The sequence below is a fragment of the Callithrix jacchus genome, chromosome 13 (genome assembly GCF_049354715.1).
Source record: "Callithrix jacchus isolate 240 chromosome 13, calJac240_pri, whole genome shotgun sequence".
In the NCBI taxonomy this organism is placed as follows: Eukaryota; Metazoa; Chordata; class Mammalia; order Primates; family Cebidae; genus Callithrix; species Callithrix jacchus.
This window is the reverse complement of record NC_133514.1, coordinates 53,067,664-53,091,103: the sequence shown is the minus strand read 5'-3', so window position 1 is coordinate 53,091,103 and position 23,440 is coordinate 53,067,664. Positions and strand designations below refer to the sequence as shown.

The window sequence follows — 23,440 nt, the reverse complement described above, 5'->3', positions numbered from 1 at the left end:
GAGAACTCGTGAGGGGTCTCATGGGAGTCCACGGAGGAGGATGCCTACTGCCTGGACCTCGTCCAGAGACTTCGAAAGGTGTACGAAAATGTGAACCGTGCGTGTCAGACTTGTGACCACTACAAAAAGATGGCCCAAGACCTGGCCCAGGAATAAAAAAAGACACTTCTAGTTTTCATAGGGAGATCTTCTTCCGTGAGAAAATGACCCAGAAAGGCCAGGTGGCCGCTGTGTCCACTGAGAGAGTGCTCCAGGCACTCTGGGAAGAAAATGACCACAGAAGGCAGAGGCCGGCTGATTTCAAGGCCAAATTCCAGCCTTTTTGGGGTGATGCTTTGGCTCCTGGAGTCCCGCCCGCAGGCCACAGGAGCCTGGAAGTGCCGGGGAGACCATGGGCTGTCAGGATCCCCAGAAGGGAGGCGGGTCACGATGTGAGGGCTTGGGTCCAGAGCACTTGCCAGTTCGATTCTGTTTTCCCTGTAACCAAGTCCTGACGCCCAGAGCCTCAGCAAAACATCAGCAAGTGCTGCTCCCTTTAAGGCACTTTTGATTGTTCTCTTGCTAGTTTATTAGTTAATGCTGAAGTTACTTGTACTGATGTTTGATAGTTGCCATTAGGATTGTTAGGTACTATTTTTCAAATAAAGATTGTTTAACATAATTCTTACAAATTCATGATTTCCACATCTCTGGGCCCTCCATAAGTACATGGGATAAGTGTTACATTTTCATTTAGAGAAGGGACCCCTCTCACCTCAACATCATTGTGCTTGATATGGATAGGAAGGTTTTAAACAAAGACCTTTTCTGATCTATGAGCTCTTTTTAGAAAACAGTACAGTAAATTGACTGGAATAAACATTGGTGCCAAAAGAATCGTAAAGTTCTTTGTCTCTGACCCAGAATACTTGGGTCTTCTGTCGGCATCCATTGACTATATCAGATGATTTTGACTTATAAATAGGGTGAAGTCAATCCCTTCATGCCTTTTATGAGACAGATGGGATACTGATAGAGATATGACCTTCTGGAATAGAGCCAATTAATGTGATTTAAGGGAAGTCCTTGAGATTCAGTGGTAGATACGTTGAACAAATTATATAGTCTTTTGTCCAACAAATAGTTCTCCAATACGCAGCCTATTCTTTCTTTCTGTCTTTCTTTGAGACGTAGTTTCATTCTAGTTGCCCAAGCTGGAGTGCAATAGCACAATCTTGGCTCACTGCAACCTCTGCCTCCCAAGTTCAAGCGATTCTCCTGCCTTAGCCTCCCTAGTAGCTGGGACTACAGGCGCACGCCACCATGCCCAGCTAATGTTTGTATTTTTAGTAGAGACGAAATTTCACCATATTGGCCAGGTTGGTCTCAAACTCCTGACCTCAGGTAATCAGCCCGCCTCGGCCTACCAAAGTGCTGGGATTACAGGTGTGAGCCACCTCTCCCAGCCTACTCTGTGGCCTTTTAATAACAGGGACAAACCTGAACAGCAGGTGGTAGGATAAAAAACACCTTTCCTGTAGGCATGTTTATCCCCTCACTAATTCAGCTGTCAGTCCATCGTGACAATTAGCAATAAATGTCTTCTGGGGCTGAAGGGGAAGGTTCTTCTACCAACTTCAGACATTATTTACAGAGACATAAAGAAGTCTTAAAGAAATATTCAAAGTTCAAAAAGAAGAATGAACATAAGTTCTTACTGATCCCTGTAACTCTAATCCAGAACCACATGCCCTATTCTAACCTTCTTTGGAGGTGGGGGAAGGATGTTAAAAGTCATCAGCTACTGAATGATTAAACAGAGTGGTAAGCTTCTGTTCCTGGGGATGTTCTTAGAAAACAGAGTAATCTCTTTAGCTTTCACTTCACATACTGCCCGGAAGTTTCAGCATTTCATCATGTAACTTCCATTCATACTAAGAACTACAGCTATCTCAGTGATTACTTTCAAATGGCACAGTTTTTACTTATAAAATCTGTTTCCTGTTTACTTAGGAAGTGGGTTGTAAACAAGTTAATTATCATTACTGCCAACCCTAATTGAGTGCCTACTATGTGCATGTGTGTAGTTTATGTCAATCCTCCCGTCCCATGAAGTTACTATCTTTTTCCTATCTATCAATAAGGAAACTGAGACACAGATTGGTCAAAGAGTTGATCCTAGGTCCTGTAGCTAAGATGGTGTAGGGCCCAGCTTCAGACCTAAATTGCCTGTCCCAGTGCCTGTGACTGTCAAGGTATCTTGCATTTGCTAAGAAGTACAAACAGGACCCATGACGGAGAGTAATTTTCAAACTGCCCCAGAGAAAACGGCAGCTCCTGTGATCCTGCCCAGAGGATTTAGAGCCAACAACTCTTTCCAGTGGTTCTTTGTCTGGCCTCTTAGGACTAGCCTGAATTTCTGTCAGGAGAAGGGGATTAAGAGGCAAAGGAATGGCCAGCTCCCCTAGAGAACCTGTTTTCTGCCCAGTCCCTGTTGGATTCCAAATTCTGATGTTTTCTGTGAGAAACAACTCATTTAAATCTGTGACAAGAACCTGACACTGCTCGTTTGAACTTGACACTGGGACTTTAGCCCCAGGTGAACAGCAGTTAAAGACGTGTGTTATTAAGTAGGTGAGGCCCACTGGGAACAGAAATTCTTCCCGAGTGCACGGTTGTCAAGTGCTTTAGCTGCAAGTGATCCTTGGAATGTGTTATCTCATTAGATATTTCCTGTGAAGGAAGTGGTTATTCTTTGTTTTTCCAAAGAAGTTTACTTTAGTTTTTTTTCCCATCTCACAGGTGAAAATACAAGTGTCTGTAAGAACTAGCATTTTAAACAGAGATTTTGCTGCTTTAATTATTGTTAAAGTGGTTGCCTCATCTGTGTGTTACATAGACATCGTGGGTATTTAGAGAAAATATGAGCTAAGGGTAGCATAACAAACTCTGATTATTCATTTCAGTGGGTGCTTGCAGGAACCCGGCCGGCTGCGAGAATGCGTCAGAGCACACACAGCTTTTGCAGCCCCCTGCAGCCCTCCTCTGCTTGATTTTGATGAAATGTTGTGAATGATTTTCCTTGTTTTTGGCTGCAATACCTTAAACATGTGGGATGGTTTTCACGGAAAATAATTCCACCAGACAGTTAACAGCCGCCTCCTGCTCACGGCTGCTGTGCTGCTCGTGGCCGGCTTAGTTGGGCTTTTATGATTGACCTTGAGGGGAGCTGTGGCCAGGGGTGAGAGTAAAAATACAGGGCAAAAGAAAATTAATGAGATGTTAAATGTTACGTTCCAGGAATTTGGCAGAATATAATATGCTTAGTTTTTTTCTGTTACAGTATTTTAGAAATATAATATGCATGCTAGAACACATATGAACTATGAACCACCAAATAGTGTGTTTTAGGAAGTGCTCATAATCCACTCATCTTTTTCTTTTTCTTTTTTTACTGTAAAATGGTGCCTGAGTGGTGTATATTTTTTTGTGCCCTAGGTATAGTCATCTTGATACAGATTTCCAAACTGTTGGCTTCATAGTATCAGATTATGAACTGGACAAACTGAAAAAATATCAGACTCCACTTTTTATAGTCCCCTTTCAAGACTTCTTCTCCAGCAGGCCTGAGAGCTGTTGGGAAGCTTGCTACAATGTAGATTTCTGGGGCTTGCTCAGTAGGCATTCCGGTTCTGTAGGTCTGGGGAGATTTAGTGTGTGAGGAGTGGAGTGGAACACAGAGGGACAGTCAGTGTGTGAGGAACCAGGTGAAACATGGGGAGAGTCAGTGTGTGAGGAATGGGGTGGAACACGGGGAGAGTCAGTGCGTGAGGAACGGGGTGGAACACGGGCAGAGTCAGTGCGTGCGGAACGGGGTGAAACATGGCGAGAGTCAGTGTGTGAGGAACCGGGTGAGACACGGGGAGAGTCAGTGTGTGAGGAACGGGGTGGAACACGGGGAGAGTCAGTGTGTGAGGAACGGGGTGGAACACGGGGAGAGTCAGTGTGTGAGGAACGGGGAGAGTCAGTGTGTGAGGAACGGGGTGGAACACGGGGAGAGTCAGTGTGTGAGGAACGGGGAGAGTCAGTGTGTGAGGAACGGGGAGAGTCAGTGCGTGAGGAACGGGGTGAAACATGGCGAGAGTCAGTGTGTGAGGAACCGGGTGAAACACGGGGAGAGTCAGTGTGTGAGGAACGGGGTGGAACACGGGGAGAGTCAGTGTGTGAGGAACGGGGTGAGACACGGGGAGAGTCAGTGTGTGAGGAACGGGGTGAGACACGGGGAGAGTCAGTGTGTGAGGAACGGGGTGAGACACGGGGAGAGTCAGTGTGTGAGGAACGGGGTGAGACACGGGGAGAGTCAGTGTGTGAGGAACGGGGTGAGACACGGGGAGAGTCAGTGTGTGAGGAACGGGGTGAGACACGGGGAGAGTCAGTGTGTGAGGAACGGGGTGAGACACGGGGAGAGTCAGTGTGTGACGAACGGGGTGAGACACGCGGAGAGTCAGTGTGTGAGGAACGGGGTGAGACACGGGGAGAGTCAGTGTGTGAGGAACGGGGTGAGACACGGGGAGAGTCAGTGTGTGAGGAACGGGGTGAGACACGGGGAGAGTCAGTGTGTGAGGAACGGGGTGGAACACGGGGAGAGTCAGTGTGTGAGGAACGGGGTGAGACACGGGGAGAGTCAGTGTGTGACGAACGGGGTGAGACACGCGGAGAGTCAGTGTGTGAGGAACGGGGTGAGACACGGGGAGAGTCAGTGTGTGAGGAACGGGGTGAGACACGGGGAGAGTCAGTGTGTGAGGAACGGGGTGAGACACGGGGAGAGTCAGTGTGTGAGGAACGGGGTGGAACACGGGGAGAGTCAGTGTGTGAGGAACGGGGTGAGACACGGGGAGAGTCAGTGTGTGACGAACGGGGTGAGACACGCGGAGAGTCAGTGTGTGAGGAACGGGGTGAGACACGCGGAGAGTCAGTGTGTGAGGAACGGGGTGAGACACGGGGAGAGTCAGTGTGTGAGGAACCGGGTGAGACACGGGGAGAGTCTGTGTGAGGAACGGGCTGGAACACGGGGAGAGTCAGTGTGTGAGGAACGGGGTGGAACACTGGGAGAGTCAGTGTGTGAGGAAGGGGTCAGACACGGGGAGAGTCAGTGTGTGAGGAACGGGGTGAGACACGGGGAGAGTCAGTGTGTGAGGAACGGGGTGAGACACGGGGAGAGTCAGTGTGTGAGGAACGGGGTGAGACACGGGGAGAGTCAGTGTGATGAGGAACGGGGTAGAACACGGGGAGAGTCAGTGTGTGAGGAACAGGGTGGAACACACATGGAGCGTCAGTGTGTGAGGACCGAGGTGAGATACGGGGAGAGTCAGTGTGTGAGGAACGGGGTAGAACACGGGGAGAGTCAGTGTGTGAGGAACAGGGTGGAACACACATGGAGCGTCAGTGTGTGAGGACCGAGGTGAGACACGGGGAGAGTCAGTGTGTGAGGAACGGGGTAGAACACGGGGAGAGTCAGTGTGTGAGGAACAGGGTGGAACACACATGGAGAGTCAGTGTGTGAGGACCAAGGTGAGACACGGGGAGAGTCAGTGTGTGAGGACCGAGGTGAGACACAGGGAGAGTCAGTGTGTGAGGAACGAGGTGAGACACGGGGAAAGTCAGTATGTGAGGAATGGGGTGGAACACACAGGGAGAGTCAGCGTGCGAGGAACAGAGTGAAATAGAGAGATTTAGTATATAATAAAGATATTAGAAATCTTTGTAAAAAAGAGGTGATTCAGTAAATGGTGGAATAAATAAGCAAAGGAAAAATAAGAGAAGATAAATTCAAAATGGAAGAAGGATTTAAATGTAAAACAATGAAATCATGAGACGGAAGACAGATGGATTTTTAAACTAATATTCAAAATGAAATGAATTATTTAAGCATGATACAAACTCAGAAGCCATGGCTGAAAATGATGACTAATCCTGACCATATGAAAACTTCTGTGTAGCATAAATGTCAGAAACAGGAATCAAATACAAATAGCAGGGTGAAAAAAAATTCGGAAAATTTACTATAAGGGGCTAGGTTCCGTAATATGCAAAGAACAATCACAAATAAGTAAGGGGAACTGTCTGACCTGCCCGGACCCTCGTAACTTGAACCCCAAGGCGCGATCGATTTAGACCAGATGAAAGAGGAGTTCAGGCTTTATTGGAGAGTCTCCGGGCGGACTGGACTCGTGACAGGGGAGAGTCAGCAGTCTCCCACCGGCTTTCTTTGTCTTGCGGTTTTTATAGGGGTAGTGGAGCTGAGGGAGTGGGAGAGCTGAGGTGGTGGGTAGCGATTGGTCAGTTTAAATCTGCTGGGCGGGAAGTTTTGCCGGGCGGGAGCTTGTTGGGCGGGAAGTTACTGGAGAGGTGAGGGGGCGGATGGTGTGATTGGTTCAGTCGGTTGTCGGGTGGGAAATTGGGGGAGAGGTGATGGGGCTGGTGGTGATTGGCTAGGGGGGTTGCTGGGCGGAAGGCAGTTGGAGTTGCGCCAGCTGGGGCTGTTTGTGCTTAGCCCGGAAGCTGGGCGGGGCAAGATAAGGGACCTTCCATATGAGGGAAGCTAAGTACCGTCCAGGTGACTGGGCCCAGAGCGGGGGTTAGAGGGTCCCAGGGTCCTCCACCAGACAGGAACAAACCCTCAAATAATCTAAAACCAGCCTGGGCAGAGAACATGTACAAGAATGCCATGGAACAAGAAACACCCATGGGTTCTAAAAAGTTATTCACCATCCTTGAATAAAAGTTTCTCAGAATCAATGTTGATTTTTTTCATTGAGGAAGGACTTCAAAGTACAATGGAGTTTTACTCTTGGGGTGACTTATGAACATGAGCATACTTGTCAATTTGGCTGATCTGGCCTGTGCTCCCCACATCCTTCTATGGAAGGTTGACAACTGGACCGGAAGTTCTCCTGGGCACAAAATGAAGGGGTTGAGTTGGATAACACTATGAAGGGCCTTTACTTGTTTCTTCTACTTGCATCATTTCCTCAGTCTTTTTGGGATTCTGTAAGAAAATAGTGCCTTGCTGTCATCTTCGCTGAGATGGCTTTGCAAAGATTCTTTTAAGAAACGCTAATACAGCACTTCCTGTATGCCCAGTATCATTCTGAGCAGTTTATAACATCAGCCACCTTTTCCCTTACATAAACACTAAACATTGCTGTAAAATGTCTGCCCCGCCTGGTGGAATGCATGGGCGACATAGACCTGAGGGACGTGAACACTGAAGGGTATTCACTGGTGGAGACAATAGCTTTATTTATGTGAGCAGCACACTCAGACTGCCTGCATGGATTTACCCTCTCATGTCAGGTGCTCATCTGGGCCACCTGTGAACAACTCTGAGCCAAAACCCATGGCAAGGACACTACACTCAGGCAGATGGCAGTGGAGGTGGAGCTCATCTCTCCAAGGGAACGGAACGTTCTCAGTAAACCTCCACGAGGAAAAGCATTCTTCTACCCTTAGCCTATGGATTTGATTCCCTTCCCTCACAGGCAGGGCTTCAGGATTCCGTCTGGTGTACCTGTCTTCCTTTCCCCAGCCATCAGTGGAGGAGGACCACAGAGAATTTAACTAGCTCCGAAATTAGATCAAGGCAGCTGCCGTGTTGCTGGGTTACTCCCACAAACAACAAAACAAGGACCCCTATTGGGTAGCACAGGCCTGTTGTAAATGTGGAGCCGGCAAGAATGTTGTTTCCTGATCCCCCTCCCCTGCTGAGAAGCCTCTGAAAGCCAAGGAGCAGCTCAGGGCTCTGCCTGTGTCCAAGAGACATGACAGGCCCACGGGGGCAGTTGTCTGGACCTCGCTGGAATGTAGGCTGATTAACATCAGAGCCTGAGACTAGGAGGAGACTCCACTCCCAGCCCACTTTCAAGGCTGGGTGAGCTTCTCGTTCTGGGTCTTTTCCAGTTGACTGTCTCAGCACTCACCACACTTCCCATTAAGTCCATGGGTCCCTCCACTACCCACTCCTCCTTTCTGTTGAAGGTAACTTGGGGTTATTTTTGTCATCTAGTCATTCAGCAGATGCTTACTGATTGCTTCCTAAGAGCCAGGTATTGTGAGGACCCCTGGACATGAAAACAAAAGCCATGGTCCTGGTCTGAAGACATCCACAGCCTGTTTGGGCAGAGGCACAGCTTCACAAAGAGATGGTATGATGATAGCGGTATAACAGGAAGAGGGGAAGAGCATCTAGCCTGGAGGAGGGAGTGCTGGACCGAGCTCTCCAGGAGGCCGTGTGGGATATTGCTACGTGAACAGGGAGGAGCTGGTGCAAGACCCCAAAGTTCCACCACCAGCAGCCAGTTTAGAATGGCCATGGCTTTGGGGGTGAACAGGGGAGGAGTAATGCATGAAGCCTCGTCCTGCTAAAGGGTTGATTCGATTCTCCAGCAATCAGAAGATGTTGGAGAATCCTTTTCATAGGAATACTTGGTAGATTCACAGTTTGAAGAGTCCCCAGCATGGGCACATGGATTGCAGGAGGCTAGAGGACCAGAAAAGGCAACCATGTGAGTCCCTGTGAGAAGTGAAGAGGGGGTGACTGCTGCAGAGGCAGCAGGTTGGCAGTGAGGCTGAGAGGGAGGATAAGGAGGCTTTATCATAGAGTATTGAGGGGTTCTGGACGGGAAGCCCTGTGTGGGAACTTGGTGGTTTCTGGCTTGGGAAGCAGCATGATTGCGAGAAGAATGGCAGATTCATGGGTAAGAGGTGGTTGGTTGGGTTTTGACAAGTTGTATTTGTGAAGTCCATTTGCAATGAGCAGCAGCTAGATAGCTCAAGGGGGAGATGCGTCCAGACATGGAAGAGAAAGGGTGGAGTCTCTGGTCCCTGAGCCTGTAACCACACAGCATGCCCAGTGGGTCCCTAAGATGCTCTGCAGGACAGTGTCCACCATGGGAGACAGTAACCCATCCCTCATCCTCACTCAGTGCTTTATCCCCATCACCCGAGCCTGACTGGCCTCTTTGGTGGTCCCGCAGCCACTCCTGTGGTCTCCAGCTTTCCCGCTTCCCCAGCCCTCCCCATCCCCCAGTGGTTCAGGAGGGATTCCAGCCAAGTTCCGAATTCCGCTCTCCATCCTGATCACTTAACTTGCCTGGGGCTGGCCGCCCCTGCTGCTTTGGGTGGGGGTGGGCTTCAGAGAGTCAGGGAGGAAACCCTGAGTAATGCTGTCATTTACGGGCCACACAGACTATGATCAGCTCTGGGAACATCAGTGAAGGAGCAGCTAAGGAAAGGGGCTGGCCTGGGGGTAACTGCATCCATGCTTCCTGCAGTCACAGTAATTCTCAGTGATTTCTGCATATAGGTTAGTCTAGAAAGTCTAAAAATAGTCTTTGCAATCAAAACTAACTCTGTGTGTTTATACGTGGGCTTGGGTGAACTTGTTTCAGTTTACCTCTTTCAACACCTAGCACAATGCCCAGCATATAGTAGACACTATACACTTGTTGAAAGAAATGAACAAAAGTCACTGGATGCTGTACTCTCCCGTAATCCTAATTACAAGAAGCCTATGGTGGCAGCCTTCCCGCCTCATGGGTCTGTGCAGCGGTCCTCTCCTGAAGTGCAGCTGGACGAGTTCTCAAATGTTCCTGATTTTACATGTTTGCAAGACATTCTAGGAAGTGAATTCTCACCTTCACGAAACTCTCCTCACAGATTGTAGGTATACCATTTGTTCTGACAGCAATTTATCTGACAGCAATTTAACTGAATGTCCTACTGTTCAGTTCAGTTCAGACACTAACTACCTGGAGTTAGTGTAGACCCTGCAAGTTAAGAGCCCAATACTGCAAGACTGCCTCCCATTTCAGACTAGAGCTACAGGTTTCCAGTATCCCCAACTTACTGCATTTCTGCCCAACAGACTACAAGTGTGGGATCTCCTATAACCTCCCCTCAAATTCAGTAATTCACTAGAATGAACTCACAGAACCCAGGAAAGCACTGTACTTACTATTACTGTCAATGGAAGGAATTACAACAAATTTATTTTTAAGTTTTCTTTAGAGACAGGATCTCCCTCTGTTGCCCAAGCTAGAGTTCAGTGGTACAATCACAGCTCACTGAAGCCTTAGACTCCCTGAGCTCAAGTGATCTTCCTGCCTCAGTAGCTCCCAAGTTGCTGAGTCCACAAGCACACATCATCACACCTGGTTAATTTTTCCTGTTTTTCATAGAGATGGGGCCTTGCTATGCTGCTGAGGCTGGTCTTGAACTCCTGGTGTTATATGTAAATTTTCAGTGCCACAAAAGTAGTAGTACTCAAATATAAATTTCCTCAGCAAGGCAATTTACTTCTATAGAAGGGTGTATCTCACATATGGAGCAATGGTGAGTGCACACCTGAACAAGGGAGGGAAAGTGTTCTTATTCCTGATACAGGTAGCCCCTACTGCTGTGTCATTCCCGTATTGGCTAGGGTTAGACCACACAGTCTAATCTAATTCTGATCGGCTGTTTTAAAGCGAGCAGGAGTACAAGCTGGAATGGTGGGGTGGATAGTTTAGTGGGAAAGATGGTTATGGAACAGGTCAGAGCAGGTAGCCAGGAGTGACTCAAGTCAAAATAGGTGACCAGGGGAACAGGTGTGAACTACTGATTAGAACTGGCTGGAAAATTATTTACTGAAACTAGAGGCAAAGTGGCAAAGAGAACCAGGAAGTTAAACTTTTAAGTGGAGAATTAAAGAGTAAGAGAGCTGAGCATACTGACATACTGATTCTTGGAAGAGAAACTTGGAGTTCTGGAGTGATGCTCCTGCCTTGACCTCCCAAAGTGCTGGGATTACAGGCATGAGCCACTGTGCCGGACCCAAATTTAGTTTAAAGATCTCAATTAGCTTTATTCATGATTCTAGAATTGGCAACACATCATTCCATAAAATAGAATAAGTGTTCCCATGAGCTGAGTGGAAGGGATTGGCTTTATAGACAGAGAAGGGAAGAAGAAAGCAGGAGAAAGGAACAGGAGCCTGCTCTTCATTTCAAAGATACTTTTCTTGGGGGATGGGCAGAGGGAGGGACAGGGAGACAGAAAAATAGAAAAATGTCAGATTAGTTAACATTGTATGTAAGGATTAAAGCCGAGGCAACTCCATTCCATGGCTACTGAAGATGTCAACTGGCCTGTTTTGAAAATTCGCTGTTATCTCTTGTGACTTCTCAGAAGGTCATAACCACTTAGTTTGGGTTTGATGAAGGGAACTTAAGCATGGAGGGCTGTTTTTATTTTTAGTGTCGTCTCTTGGGGCCCTAATGCAGGAGCTTAGTCCCACACAAAGGCCTCCTTATAATATTAATTTGACGTATGTTCTGTTGTTACGGACACAACTCAGGAATAGCTAAATGGAAGAGAGAGCAAGGGCAAGGGGTGGGGGTGGGATGAGGAGCTTCTAGCTTCTCCAGGATACCAGTGTGCTCAGCAGCCTGGGCCCTCTCAAGCCTTATGCTCAAGAGTTGGTATTGAGGCTTCATTACTTAGTCATTATTGATTAAATCTCCAGCCCCAGAGGCTGGGGTTGGGCTGAAAGGTTTGATCCTCTAACCATGTGGTGGATTCCTCCAGCAACCAGGCTCATCCTGAAGAGGCCATGGGATGGTCTAGGGCCACACCCTATCAAACTCAGGCATGGTTGAAGGGGCTCTTCAAGAATACCAGAAGACACTCCTGTCATGCAGGAAACTCTGAGGGTTTGGAGAGAAATGTGCCAGGAGCCAAGGCAAAGACTGAATCCGTATTCTTTATTATGCCACAGTAATAGGAACGTATTTTGGCAGACTCAAGAGTGCCAAAATCTCAGCTCACATTAGAGAGATTTTAATCTCAGTTCACATTAGACAGATTTACCCTGGCCCTCCAGCTTTTTCCTGTAAGCACCTGTTCTTTAGGTGGTTGGAGTAGGCTCTGCCCCCATCCACCCCAACTCCAGTTCATCTGACAATTTGAAATATTTTGAGCCCCACATGTGTCTGTCAAGATGGAAAGAACACCCTCTGGAGTGTGGTGCCAGTGGGTGCTTGTGCCAGTGGGGCCTGACAGGAGTGAAGTGGACAGAGTGTCACGGGGTTGGGTTAAGCCCTGCCTCACCTCTCATTAGGTGTGTCAATTCAGCAGGCCGATGATTTAATGAGGCTACAACGCAAACCTTGAGATGGAGAGATGAGAAAAGCACACCTGCAGACTCCTTCCACAGCTAGAGGTGGGTGAAAGGAGTCTGAGGGTGTGCTTTTCTTATTTCCCCATCTCAAGGTCTGTGTTGTAGACTATGAAGGAATTAGCCTGTTAGCCATGGTCGTTCTCAGGATGGAGATGTTGGGCTGTGGCACATGATAACTCTTCTCATGTAAGCCTGGTGAACCTATACTGCACCTGCTTGTCCTGCAATTGGACTGATCAGAGGGACTGAGGAAGCGCTTCACCTGTGAATGTGATTTCCTCTCACCAGCAGGCCCCGAGGCATCCTTGCTTGCCAGGTGCTCCCCACCTCACCCCCAGTAGGGTAGCAGGTGACATCTCCTCCTGGACCCCATTGTGGGCAGACCTGAGCTCCACCCTTATCTGTGCTTTGATAAAGACTTCGGGAAGAGGCTGGGTGTGGTGGCTCACTCCTGTAAAAGTAATCCCAGCACTTTGGGAGGCTGAGGCAGGTGAATTACTTGAGGCCAGAAGTTCAAAACCAGCCTGGGCAACATGGCAAAACCCTGTCTTTACCAAAAAATCCAAAAATAGCCTGGCATGATGATATGCGCCTGTAATCCCAGCTACTCAGGAAGTTTTGGCATGAGAATTGCTTGAACCCGGGAGGCAGAGGTTGCAGTGAGTCAAGATTGCACCACTGCACTCTAGCCTGGGTGACAGAACAAGATACTGTCTCAAAAAAAAAAAAAAAGACTTCAGGAGGAAGTAAAATACAGGATATCATGCCAAACTGCACAGAGAAAAGCAGTTTTCTGGAATCTTTCAAATATAAAAGTTCTGCTGCCAGAAAAAGCGTAATCCCTGTGACAGGCCTGGGGCTTGTCTGTTACAAACAATGGAGAGTGAATGTCGGAGTATAATTTCCCCTGCAGTTTGGAAGCACAGGTTCCCACCGACTGGGCTTCAGGGACATATTTCCTTTGACTGAGAGGCTGGAACCATCACCTTTAATATGGTAGGCCCTAGTTAGATGCTTTTTCAGCTAGGACTGAAGGGTCCTCCCCACATATGATTTGAGTTCCATAGGAATTTGAATGCCAAGGTAAAATTTCCTTGGTAACTTTAAACCTCTTGAAGCTATTTACAGGCTCTGAGGAGGATGGAGGAAGGGTCAGGGTGGTGGACGCTGTGTCATCACTCCCTGTCCCTGTTTTGATTTTGTATCCGCCGCCTTCTCTTTTCCAGTAGCCATCCTTCTGGTCCAGGATCATGTTATCTCTCACCTTCAGCATTAGAGGAGCTTCCAGATTCTTCTCCTCACCTCTGTCCATTCTGTGCACTATGTTTTCTTAGACTGTGGAGCTGACCCTGTCACTTCCTGTCCTTCAGTGGCCTCTGTATATAGTCAGACGTGGTGTGCCTCCCTCTCTCAGCTCCAACCACCCTGACATTCTCTCCATTTGGGTCGCATGCCATTCATTTGCAAATCCACCATAACACCTCCAGCAGTGCTGGGTGCAGAATCAATTTTTTTTTTTTTTTTGAGATGGAGTTTCGCTCTTGTTACCCAGGCTGGAGTGCAATGGCGCAATCTCGGCTCACCGCAACCTCCGCCTCCTGAGTTCAAGCAATTCTCCTACCTCAGCCTCCAGAGTAGCTGGGACTACAGGCATGCGCCACCATGCCCAGCTAATTTTTGTAGTTTTAGTAGAGACAGGGTTTCATTTTGTTGACCAAGATGGTCTTGATCTTTTGACCTCGTGATCCACCCGCCTCGGCCTCCCAAAGTGTTGGGATTATAGGCGTGAGCCACCGCGCCCGGCGCAGAATCAACTTTTAATAATCTCCTGGAATGAGTGCATTCTCCTGTCTCTGGGCCTCTGTTCAGGCTGACCCATTCCAGATTCTTACCTGCATTTGCCTAGGTGACCACCTCTGGGCATATTCCTGGGGCCCATTGAACAGGACACATCACTTTCTGTCCCTCTGCTCCTGAAGCAGTTTATGTAGCAGTGTTGTGGATTAGAGTGCCCCTGGATGAGCGTTGTTTGTCTATGCTCTAAAGGACAGGTGCCAAAAAGCAGGACCTGTGTTTTCCCTGGCCTCTGGAGGAGGAACTGGCATGCAGCAACTGCTGGAGAATAGGAACTGCATCTTTTTTACCTTTGGATCCACCGCAGCATCTTCACATTGAAAAGAGGTCTCTAGATTTTTTTTTAGGATGATATGGCAGTAGACCCCATCCAAGTACTAGCCAGGCCTGATCCTGCTTCGCTTCCAAGATCAGATGAAATCGGGTGCGTTCAGGGTGAGATTTTTTTTAGATTGTTCAATTAAATAGAGTTAATGGCCTAAAACCTTTGCAAGAACATCCTCTTACAGGTGAAAGTCCAGGTCCGCCATCCTGTGTTATAGCCATAGTGGCTATAACCATGCTCATTTCCAAACTGTTACAGTACATTGCATATTTTTCTCTGATTTGTGAAAGATAATATATAAAAAGTTTCACAAAACGTGTGTGCACAAACACACTAACAGTGATGTTGGTGTTTTTAAATATCAAGTCATGTAATGGGGAAAAAAGTTGAAATCAACTGTAGCTCTGAAGGCTGAAATGTGTACTGACTGCCATATTCATCGTGGTTTTCCCCGCTGTTCTGGAATTCTTCTGTGGGAGCACGAACACTGTTTTCTATATGCATACCTTTACTACATGGTTGCCAGAGACTGGGTTTAAAACTGTTCTCAGAACAGTTTTGATTTCCATTTAACTGGTTTGAGTCCATTACTTTAAAAAGTCTTACTTATGGCCGGGCGTGGTGGCTCACACCTGTAATCCCAGCACTTTGGGAGGCCGAGGCGGGTGGATCACAAGGTCAAGAGATCAAGACCATCCTGGTCAACATGGTGAAACCCCGTCTCTATTGCACCATTGCACTCCAGCCTGGGTAACAGGAGTGAAACTCCGTCTCAAAAAAAAAAAGTCTTACTCATACTAGGTGTCCATTCTTGCCCAGTGATTGAGTTATTATTCTACAAGAAGATAAAGGAGCTATGTGCCACACAAGCTGTTTGATCTTTTGGGTGATTTGCATTTCACAAATGAGCATTCATTTCCTGTCCGTATTTGACCTCTTTTCCAGGGAGGTTCCCCTGAAGGATGCTAAGGAATATGCTGAATCCATAGGTGCCATCGTGGTTGAGACAAGTGCAAAAAATGCTATTAATATTGAAGAGCTCTTTCAAGGAATCAGTAAGTACCTGAAATTGGGTTTTCAGCCTAACTTGCATTCTTATGCTTCTGGGAACTAAAGGATAACATTTTAGAACTCTGAAGTAGAACTTTTCCTCTGTGTGAGTTTATCAGATGCCATGGGTACAAAATCTACAGCTATGCAGTTGTTAATACCCACTTCTATTATCCTCTTGATTCTAGATTTCTGTGATTCTGTACTCGAATCTTTTCACTGAGTTCTGTAAATTAAAATGAAGTAATCCTGTTGCAAAAGTAAAATTTATTTTAATAGAAAATTATGCATTCTGCAGCACTTTATGTTCATATACTGAGAGGAGGAGAGGTAAAATAGACAAGGTGTAGAACTCAAAAAAATCACCCAAGAGACGGGATGACTCTAGGCAAACTGAATGAGGGAATCTTTCAGCAATTTTTTTGCCTGATAATCTCCTACAAAAAGTAATGTCTTCATCCTGTGTGACCCAAAATTGGGAACTGGGTGCAGGGTTGGTGTGTACAGGTACCCCTTGTGTCTGGTGAGCTAATTAGGGAGGGTGAGAGCCTCCTTCCTGGTTCCCGTGCTAGGACCTGTTGTGCTCACTGTATGCCAGCTCCCCGGGAATAGCCTTATATCAACCAGCGCTGCTTCCCAGCTAATGGCCCTGCCAGCACATCTATCTGCAGCTGTGAGGCCTCCAGCCCAACAGATTTAACCTTCGTAAGTTCCCTGGTTGTGTCACTCTGTTCCGGATTCTGCCAGAGAAGTCTCTGCTGACAGATGTCTGGGAAAACTGCTGAGTCACCCTCAGGAAAATTCGACCAGAGCATTATCAGAGACTTTGGGAGAAGTACAGGTGTTTGATGAAGTGCTAGCCCTGAAGTTCCTGGAATATCCACCTTAGGAGGAGTCGAACCTCAAAACAGCAATTGTCCTCAAATATCTTAGCTCCAGACAACTCCAGAAGGGAAACTGATGGTTTGATCTCCCTCCTCCCTGAGGTCGTTTTGGCAGAGCTCTCAAAGTCAGCAAAGCCGTGGCTTCCCAGAACAGATTTGATTTCCATTTAACTGGTTTGAGTCCATTCCTTTAGACTCCAAGAACTCACAGGAGGGAATCTTTTGTTTATGTTGGCTTGATGGAGAATTCACTAGAGATGGGGAATGCTGACCTGCCTCACCTCCACTATGGAGAGATATGCAAAAGAAATGTGCAAAAGAATGGCTCAGACCCTCACCTTCCCAGCCACTGGTCCTTTCTTTCCTTCACTGGGGTCCCCACCCGCTTCCCTTCTTTCCACCCTCAGGGTTTTGTTTCCTGTTATGATTTCATACTCTCAACAGAATAGTTTCAGGCTCCTTGCTCTGAGTGGCAGTCTGGGCTGGAATTTCATGTGGGAAACCCCATATCCCACATTCCTTCTTCATCGTGGGCAGTGGAAGTAGATGCTCTCAGGAGTTGTGTCATTCTGGGTGACATCTAAGTTTGGGCTCAAACTCATTACATTAGCCTCACATTTCCTCAGATTAAACTCATTCTCTTCTGGTAGTGTTAGGCTCTTCTGCTATGTTCTGCTACAAAACATTTTATTTTTACAGGTGGTTGTAACAAACGAAGCTAGATAGCTCCTGAGGACGATTGCCTTAGCACCTCTGTCCTTACAGCCCGGCGTATTCCGCAGAGCCCTTGCCTCCTTGTTAGCTCCCTGGCCTTGGAAGTCCCCCAGCACAGACAGCAGTGGTGAGCCAGGGGAGCCTGGTAACTTGTATTACCGGAACTTCAGGTTGAGGTCTGTGCATGAGCTGGGAGACCTTCTGAGGTTTATGAAAGTCATTATTCAAATATAAAATCAAATAAGGACCTCAAGGAGAAGAAGCCTAAGTAGGAAGTACTGTACTAATATATATATATTTTTTCTGAGACAGGATCTTTCTCTGTTGCTCAGGCTGGACAATTATAATTCACTGCAGCCTCCACCTCCTGGGCTCAAGCAATTCTCCCACCTCAGCCTTCTGAGTACTGGGACTACAGGTGTGCACCACCACACCCAGTCGAATTTTTTAATTTTCAGTAAAATCAAGATCTTGCCATGTTGCCTAGGCTGGTCTCAAACTCCTGTGAACTCAAGCCATCTTCCTCAATTGGCCTCCCAAAGTGCCAGGATTACAGGTGTGAGCCATAGCACCTGGCTTATAGTAATACATTAGCTTAAAAGACATTTATCAAGTATAAATCTCTTTCCTTGTGTGACAGGGATTTTGAACAAATTAATTCCTCAGATCCTGGTGGTCTACTTCATGAAAAAACAAGTGTTTTGCTTAAAGCATGGGTAATTATGGTTTCAAAGCAACTAATTCCTATATAAGCCATCAAATACCCATATCACCTCATCTTCCATGTTACATAAAAATTGTTTGTTTCTGTTTTATTATGTTTTGGCTATAAGTTGCCTTAACAGAGAAAGCTTGTAGATACACAGCCATGGAAAAATCTCAATCTGTCTGTCTGTGTGCCTATCCATCTGCCTGTCTGTCTATCCATCTGTCCATCGATCCATCTATCTATCCATCTGTCCATTGATCCATCTATCTGTCCATCTGTCCATTTGTCTGTGTGTCTATCTGTCCATCTGTCTGTCTGTCTCTGTCAATAAATGAGAGCGTCTTATGTTGCTCAGGTTGGCCTTGAACTCATAGCCTCGCCTCCTCAAGTGCCAGGACAACTGGCTGGAGCCACCTGGCTCCCTGTCTGTCTCTGTCCATTTGTCCTTCTTTCCATCTGTGTGTATATCCATCTCTCTAGCTGTCAATCTGTCTGTCTATCCACCTGTCTGTTTATCTATCAATCATCTATCTAGTCATCTGTCTATCTGCCTATTAATCTGTCTGTCCATCCATCTGCCTGTCTGTCTGTCTGTCTGTCCATCTGTCTGTCTGTCTATCTGCACTTGTAAGCACTGGTGCCTACCTTTTGCCTCTTTTCTCCTTCAGGTGAATTTCTTCAGAATGGGGTTCTGTAGCCTAATTGCAGCTTAATTTAAAACACGATTCCAAGTACTCCTAAATATATTGCAGCAGACTTTTCATTTATTTTTCTTTTCCCTGTTCCTACTTATATTACATGTGCTCCTCCCTGAGCTTAAAATAGAACTACATATTGCTGACACCTAGGCTCCCCAAAGCAATGTTCCACAGTCAACTATGCCTGGAGAAAAGATGCAATAAAAAGTTAGGGAGCTGTGAAAATAAAAGCCCTTTACAAAGGTGTGCTTCAGCACAATTAATTCACGTTGACTTGGATGAAGAGGTAAATGCTTCTCTTTTACATTCCTATAGTGTTCATAAACCAGAAATGACACAACTGTGTTTTCTGAACATGAGCTAATACAGTGTCTAACTGGGGATTGCATACCAAAATATTTTGCCTTTTTAAAGACTGAAGCTACCCTGTAAAGGATTTAGGTGCTGCTCTGTTTGGGGTAGTCTGTGTGCAGTTTGTCTTCCTCATATAATATACTGTCCTCTGATTGGTATTCCTCCAGGTAGGCTTTTATAAATCACGTTTTAGACCTATTTTATACCCCTGCATGTGGCTAATTTTCTTCCATGGATTACTTTTCTTCTTTGGGTTCTTATGCCCAAGGAGGAAAAATAAAAACTTGAGGTTACTTTTGGTTTATTCTGTCATTTTGACGCTCAAACATATTCTATCTTTAAATGATTCTCCAAGCGTTCAGGTATGTGTCTGTTCTTCTAGGGAGATTGCACATTCTTTGGGAGCTTGTCTTTTGTATTCCCCATAAAGCCAAGACCAGTAAATGGAATGGTGCTAAATTCAGGGTTCTGAATTTGGATCTCCATCCTCATCTCCTGACATAAGGTGAAATGTAATCACTTTTCTCTGGGAATTTAAGGTTGAAGAACAGCAAATTGGACAAGCCTACTTTTGATTCGTTTATTCACAGATATATACCGTGCTCTTTTAAAGGTAGGTGCCACGCTAGACTCTGGGGACAGTACAGTGACAAAGCACAGTGACAGTGGAGAGGGGGAGACAGCTGTGGGCACAGTCAGATCCGTGTCTGATGACTCTTGGTAATCAGTGCTGCACAGTGAAGGAGCGGACTGTGAGAGGTTACTGTGGGGCGAGGGAGTGGCTTTAGATTGGGTGGGGTGGGCCTCCTCAAGGAAATGATTTTAAGCTGGACCTGAAAAGCTACAAAAGGCCAGTGGGCAAAGAGTTTAAGAAGAGCTATCAGGCAGAGCAAACCGCAGGAGCCAAGTCCCCAAGGCAGGAAAGGGCGTGGTGCTTTTAAGGAAGAGCAAGGAGTGCGGTGGGAAGTTGAGGTTAGAGACTCATCAGGGCCTTGTCATGGGGATAAAGCTGATATCTGAAACAATCGGAAGCCCCTCAAGCTTTTAAAGCAGGTGTGCAGAGTATCCAATTTACATTTACAACAAAGATTACCTTAGAAGGAGGAAAGTCTCTGCATGGCTCAATCAGTTGGCATGCGATTGTGATAATCCAGGAGAGAAGTGGCTTGGATGAGGGTGGAGGAACTGGAGTTGGAGTTCAGAAATCTTCTGGAAGAAGAACCGATAACACTGGAAGAAGATGGGAAGGAGGAAGATGGCATTGCCAGAGTCACCCCCAGGTTCTGTTTCCCAGAATGGGGAGGATTGGTATATAAACAAGTGCTCTGGGCTGGATTTGGTTGTGAGCATAGCAGACAGGATTCTGGATTGCAGGGAAACCAAGTTTTGTTTTGTGGATTATTATTCTCTTTTATTTTTAGAGATGAGGTCTCACTCTATTGCCCACACTGGTCTTGAACTCCTGGGCTCAAGTGATCCTCCCCTGCCTTGATCTCCCAAAGTGCTGGGATTACAGGTGTGAGCCACCATGTCCAGCTGGCTTGTGGATTATAATTACTCAACTCAAATATCTTGTTAAAAGTATTTTAACTTTTCCTGAGGGCAAAGAGAGGTGGAGTTGCAGGCTCAGCAGAAAAATGTCTGGATTGGGGTGAGACCCAGCAAAACAGCTATGCTTTTGCTCCAATTAACTTAAATGTTGAGTGTGGCAGAAAAAGCAGGACTTTCTCCTGAAAATTACACTTGGAGACGCTAGAGAGCTTAAGCTAGGTTTTTTGTTTGTTGTTAGTTTGAGAGCAAGGTGAGAAACATTTGTTTTATTAAGGTGAATATATGGGCATGTTGGTGTGCCCTGTAGTCCCAGCTATCTGGAGGCTGAGACAGGAGGATCACTTAGGCCCAGGAGTTTGAGGCTGAAATGAGCTGTGATTGCATCACTGTACTCCAGCCTGAGCAACCGAATGAGACCCTATCTCTAAAATAAATAAACAAATGAATAACGTAAATATATTTAGAGGCACAAGCATATTGGTTTGGAAATTGGAATAGGGTGTTAATATGAAGGACAAGAAGTTAAGACTTGTGGGTAGGGATCATGTTTTGTTCGGGAATCATTTGTTCACAGTGTTGTGCTCTAGGTACCTTTGGTTTACAGCAGGTTAAAGAAATTGAAAAGCAAAGCAAAAGGTTGCAGATTTTATAATAGTACAGCAAGCTGTCAGGTGAAGGTAAGTTTAGCAGTTAACGGACAAGGAAAGGACAAAGACAAAGTTTGTCCACTTTCTTACCCTCAAAAAATTCATTTGGCGAATGTGAAATAATGTCATTTCAGCATATGGGCAAGTTGGGTCTCAAAGGCATGTCTTCCATCCCAGCAATTCTAACAAAGAAATTGGTCAGGTGTACAGACATAATAATGTTTAACATGAATGGAGCTCTGATTCTGTGCTTTTGTTGCAATTGCTAAATATACACTAGCTCGTTAATGCACCCTTGATCCTATGAAGCAGGCACTCTTATCTCTATTTTACAGATGAGGAAATTGAGGCCTGAAGAGGCTTGTAACCTTTGCCAGGGCACACAGCTAATAAACGAGAGATGGGTAGGCAGGCTCCAGGGCACATGCTCTTAGCTTGTCTGTATCATGTCTTATTGCAGAGGGTAGTTTATTGTAACATTATTCATAATAGCAGAAAACAGGAAATTACTGAATTGTCCAAAAGTTGGGAAATAGTTTTTAAGAAATCATGGTACACCAACATAAACAACTGATTCAGAAAGATGACATGAATCTTTGTTTACTGGCATAAAAAGATAAATCACTGAGTGCAAAACGAGTTACAGAGCAATTCATATAATTTCCTGATTTCATAATATATTTCATATAATATATAGTGATAAATAATATATTATTCCAAGAATATATCCTTGGAGTAATATCAAAATGTTAACAATGGTAGTTTCACGATGGTCAGATTCCAGGAAACTTACAAAAACAATTTATTATGTAAAATTTCAAACATATACACAAGTACACTGAATAATGCAGTGAACCATTGTATACTCAAAATCAAGCTTGTGTCATCTCTATCCCATCCTTCACTTACCACCTTTTTTATTTTGAAAAGAATCTCAGACATCATCAAATTTAATCTGTAAATATTTTGTCAGTAATTTTTTTTACACAATGACAATTACACCATCATATTAATAAGCAAAATCTGTTATATTAATTGCTATTATCAAATAAACAGTCGGTGGTCAAATTTCCAAAAAGCTCATAGTTGTCATAAATGGTTTCTTTGTTTGTATGTTACCGTTTGTTTAAATCAGAATGGAAATAATCTCCACATGCTGGGATTAGTTGGTGTGTGTATCTTTTAAGCCTCCCTTACGCAAGAGCTTTCCATTCTATCTTTCTTTTTTTCCCCTTATGCAACTTGTTTATTCAAGAAATTAGATCAGTTGTTCTGCAGTTTAAGAAAATATGGATTTTGCTGAGTTCCTTTTTTTTTTTCCTGAGTGTTCTATTGCATGCATAAACCACAATTTGTTAATCTATTCATCTGATATTTGGATTGTTTTCAGTTTTGGGTGCTAGCCAGTAAGGGTGCTATGAGCATTCATGCGCAAGTCTTCGTGTGCGTAAATACCAAGTAATGGAATGGCTGGTTTATCTGGTAGGTGTGCATTTAACTTTCTAAGGTTAGACTGCTAAACTGTCTTCTAAGTGGTTTCACGACTAGATATTACCACACTAATGTGTGGGAGTTCCAGTTGCTATATGTCCTTGTCAACACTTGGTACTGCTGGTTTGTAAAATATTAACTATTTGAATGGAAGTATACGGTATCTCATTGTGATTTTTGTTTGTGTTTTCCTAATGACTAGTAATGTTGAGTGTCTTTTAGTGAGCTTGTTTTCAATTTGTATAACTGGTGAAGAGCCTGTTCAAATTTTACCCATTTTGTATTGGCTTGTTTGTCTTCTTATTGTCGAGTTCTAAAGATTACTTCTATGTTTTGGATACATATTTTTTATCAGATGCTTGTTTTTCAATTATTTTCTCCCAGGCTGTGGCTTGTCTTCATTTTCTTAGTAGTGTTGTTTGGAGAAAAGAGGTTTTTAATTATTGATGAAGTATAGTTTGTCATATTTTTTCCCTTTTGAGGTGTGCTTTTTGTGTCTTATAATTTCTAAATGTTAAAATAAAAAATTAAAGGGACACATCCATATAGTGGAACACTATTAAGGGATAAAAAGAAAATGAGCTGTCAAACTATAAAAAATGTGGAAGAACCTTAAATGCATATTGCTAAGTGAAAGGAGCCAATCTGAAAAGGCTACACACCATATGATTTCAACTACCTGACACCCCAGAGGAGACAAAATTGTGGAGACAGCGAAAAGATTAGTGGTTGCTGTGGCTGGGGGAGGAGTGATGAATCAGTGGGTCACAGAGGATTTTTAGGGCAGTGAAACTGTCCTGTCTGATACTGTAATGGGGATACATGTTATTGTATGTTTATCAAAACCCATAAAATACAGTGCCAAAAGTAAACCTTCTTGTGAACTATAGACTAGCCTTAATAGTAATGTGTTCAGAAAATATTGGTTCATCAGGTGTTACAAATGTTTCACTAAAGCAAGAGATGT

The 23,440-nt window shown here is 45.3% G+C and overlaps 1 protein-coding gene across 1 annotated transcript in view; it reads left to right on the top strand.

Annotated features, from left to right (window-relative positions):
• RAB31 (RAB31, member RAS oncogene family) overlaps window positions 1-23,440 on the top strand; it is a 166,296-nt gene that overhangs the window by 133,524 nt on the left and 9,332 nt on the right. The window contains exon 6 of the mRNA XM_008979480.5: window positions 15,321-15,430. Within this exon, the coding sequence (XP_008977728.1) occupies window positions 15,321-15,430 (110 nt within the window). The remainder of the gene's footprint in view (window positions 1-15,320; window positions 15,431-23,440) is intronic.